This window comes from Otolemur garnettii, unplaced genomic scaffold (assembly GCF_000181295.1).
Source record: "Otolemur garnettii isolate 467f Iridium unplaced genomic scaffold, OtoGar3 scaffold00082, whole genome shotgun sequence".
NCBI lineage: Eukaryota > Metazoa > Chordata > Mammalia > Primates > Galagidae > Otolemur > Otolemur garnettii.
The window spans coordinates 6732059-6734751 of record NW_003852477.1 but is presented as its reverse complement, the minus strand read 5'-3'; the positions used below and the strand labels follow the sequence as shown (position 1 = coordinate 6734751).

Sequence of the window (2693 nt, the reverse complement as noted above, 5' to 3'; positions counted from 1 at the left end):
CTCTCCCGGCACACCAGTGTGCTGTGGCATACCAGTTGAAAATCACTAGTCTAGATGGTACTGATGAAAGAGGCCTTAGATGGCCATGTTTGGACAAGGTGACTTTGTTTCCCGGCACTAGTAGATGAGACCAGTAAGGACCCCTGACAAAGCTAAGCCTCTTTTTCAGGCACTGGAACTGAGAGACACAGAAACTCTTGTTTCCATTCTGTTGGGCACTAGAACGACGGGGGCCTTAAGGAGAGGGGGCAAGATTTACAGTGATGGGAGGAACACAGAATCCAGAGGAATGAGAACAGGGCAGAAGAACAGAGAGAAGCAGGAAGAGGAACTGGAGGCTGGAGAAAGAGAGGAGAAAGGAGGGGATGGTGACTTCCTGTGTGCGGTGGGGCCCAGCTGTATTTCCCACAACCAAGTTTGGGGTATGCCCCTACAATCTTTGTGTTATGCCCCACTTTGGGTGGGTTTTTCTGCCTTCCAGTCAAATGAGGGACAGATTTACATACCTAAAGGCCAGCTCTACACCTCATGAGAGGTACATCCATTAAATAGACAGAAAATGCCTTTGCTGGTCAAAGTATTCTATCCCTGCAGGCAAGTCTCTGTGGGAAGGGAAAAGATGTTTACAATACTGCCTGGCCCCATGATATCAGAGCAAATGAAGATTGAAGTCCTGGAAAATGTTCTGTCTAGCATGTGGAGAGGTTCAGGGAACAGCTGTCGCCTCTACTCTGCCCTGGGATGTGTCTAGCTTTAATAGCACTGCTCTGCAACTTAGGAAAAAAATGTACCTTTCTGGGCAGAGAAGTTGAGACGTTAGAAAAAGGTACTCTGCTTTGCAGATATATGGCCTTGAAACGTATGGGTTGGCAAGTGGCTAGATTTCAGGCTCTGCTCTTTCCCTTGGCTGGGTACCTTTGTGCAGTGCACAACTGTACAGCTACACATGGGCAGCATCCCCCAGAACACAGAGAATACTTCACTGACTACTGAAATTTACATGTCCCTGAATTTAGTGCCTAATCTCTCTGGATTGTGCTTGGAGAGACACTGCCAATTCTGCTTCTCCAGCTTCTTTTTCTCCCATGGACCATTCTAAACCCTAATATATTATTGTTCGATTAGGTAATTCTATTGAATGCTTCCACCTAAACCCTCTGTCTAGTGTTTGGCTTGAAAGGCTGCCTATGATGGAAAGGGTTGTTTATGCCTAAGCTCACTTATCATGTACTGGTTTTTCTAAATGTAGGCCAGAGTGCTTGGGGTTTCTCACAGATGTTCCTATGTATGTTCCCCTCCTCCATTTTCTAACATGTCACCCATTTCATCGTGTGTTGGGTGCACGTGACACAAGCTCATCACACCACCTAAGGATCTGGCAGGAGGAAACAGCTTTGTGGAAAGGTGAAAATGCAGAGTGGAGGGGAAAGGCTCAGGAGTGCTGGGGGAAGAGGGAAGACCAGGGCAGGGGAGGTATCCGCTGGGAAATGCTAGAGGGGGACACACTGGGGGCTGCAGGAGTAAGCAGAGTGGTAGCCCTGACGTTCTGAAATGTGCCATTATTCTAGCTGAGAAGAAACACCATGAGTATCCCAGTCTTAGAAGAATATCCCTTATATCTGGGAGCTCTGTCCTTGAGATGGGCTGTCAAAAATGGGCTGGGACAGAGGAGATGTCTGAGTTATTTATGTTACATGCAGATGAAAATACAGCCCAGTGACACCTGGGCTGGCTAGGCTGGTGGACAGCAGCTCTAGGACCAGCCTTTGGGGCTTGGAGACCAAGGCCAATGGGTCCATCTCCCAGGTTCTCCACCCAGCCGGGCCCACTGGCAGATGCCTGCTCACTCAGTAGCTCTCGTGCCTGGCCCTGGTTCTCTGTGAGTACCTGGATGGGGCCAGGTGGGCCATTCTTACCCGTGAGATCTACCTCCTCTCTCTGCAGGTACTGTCCAGAGGGTAGGCGGAATGTCTGCCCCTTGATGAGGCCTTGGGCCAGCAGCTTATGAAAAGGCTCTCTGAGGAAAGATAAAATGAAAACTGGAGGAGTGGGGATGCAAAGCACGCAGAAGACAGCAGCACAAACCTCACCTGCTAATGGGCAGAAATAACTGTCAGCTGACCAAGGCCACTTGGAAACCCAACTTAGGCCAGGCATGGGCGCTCATGTTTATAACCCCAGAACTTTGAGAGGATCACTTGAGCCCAATAGTTCAAGGCTAGCCTGGGCAACACAATGAGATCCTGTGTCTACAAAAAATAGAAAAATTGGTCAGACACAGTTGCATGTGCCTATCAGGAGGATGAGGTAGGAAGATTGCTTGAGTTCAAGAATCAGAGGGGTGGCGCCTGTGGCTCAAAGGAGTAGGGCACTGGCCCTATATGCCGGAGGTGTTAGGTTCAAACCCAGCCCTGGCCAAAAACTGCAAAAAAAAAAAGAATCAAAGGCTGCAGTGAGCTATGATCACACCACTGCCTGCCAGCCAAGGTGACAGAGTAAGACTCTGTCTCTTAAAAAAACAAACAAGCAAGCAAACAAAAACCCAGCTTAAACAAATGTCTCCTTAGAAATAAGATAATTGAGTCAAATCAGCTGGTACTAACTACAGGTCTACCTTCCACTATGGCAAAGTGGAGAGAGCCCAGGTCTCAGATTTGGAAGGCCTGGATTAGAATTTCAATTCTGCTCCTGAA

The 2693-nt window shown here is 48.5% G+C and overlaps 1 protein-coding gene across 1 annotated transcript in view; it reads right to left on the bottom strand.

Annotated features, from left to right (window-relative positions):
- LARS2 (leucyl-tRNA synthetase 2, mitochondrial) overlaps window positions 1-2693 on the bottom strand; it is a 165438-nt gene that overhangs the window by 21283 nt on the left and 141462 nt on the right. Inside the window, exon 15 of the mRNA XM_023515923.1 lies at window positions 1917-2017. Within this exon, the coding sequence (XP_023371691.1) occupies window positions 1917-2017 (101 nt within the window). The remainder of the gene's footprint in view (window positions 1-1916; window positions 2018-2693) is intronic.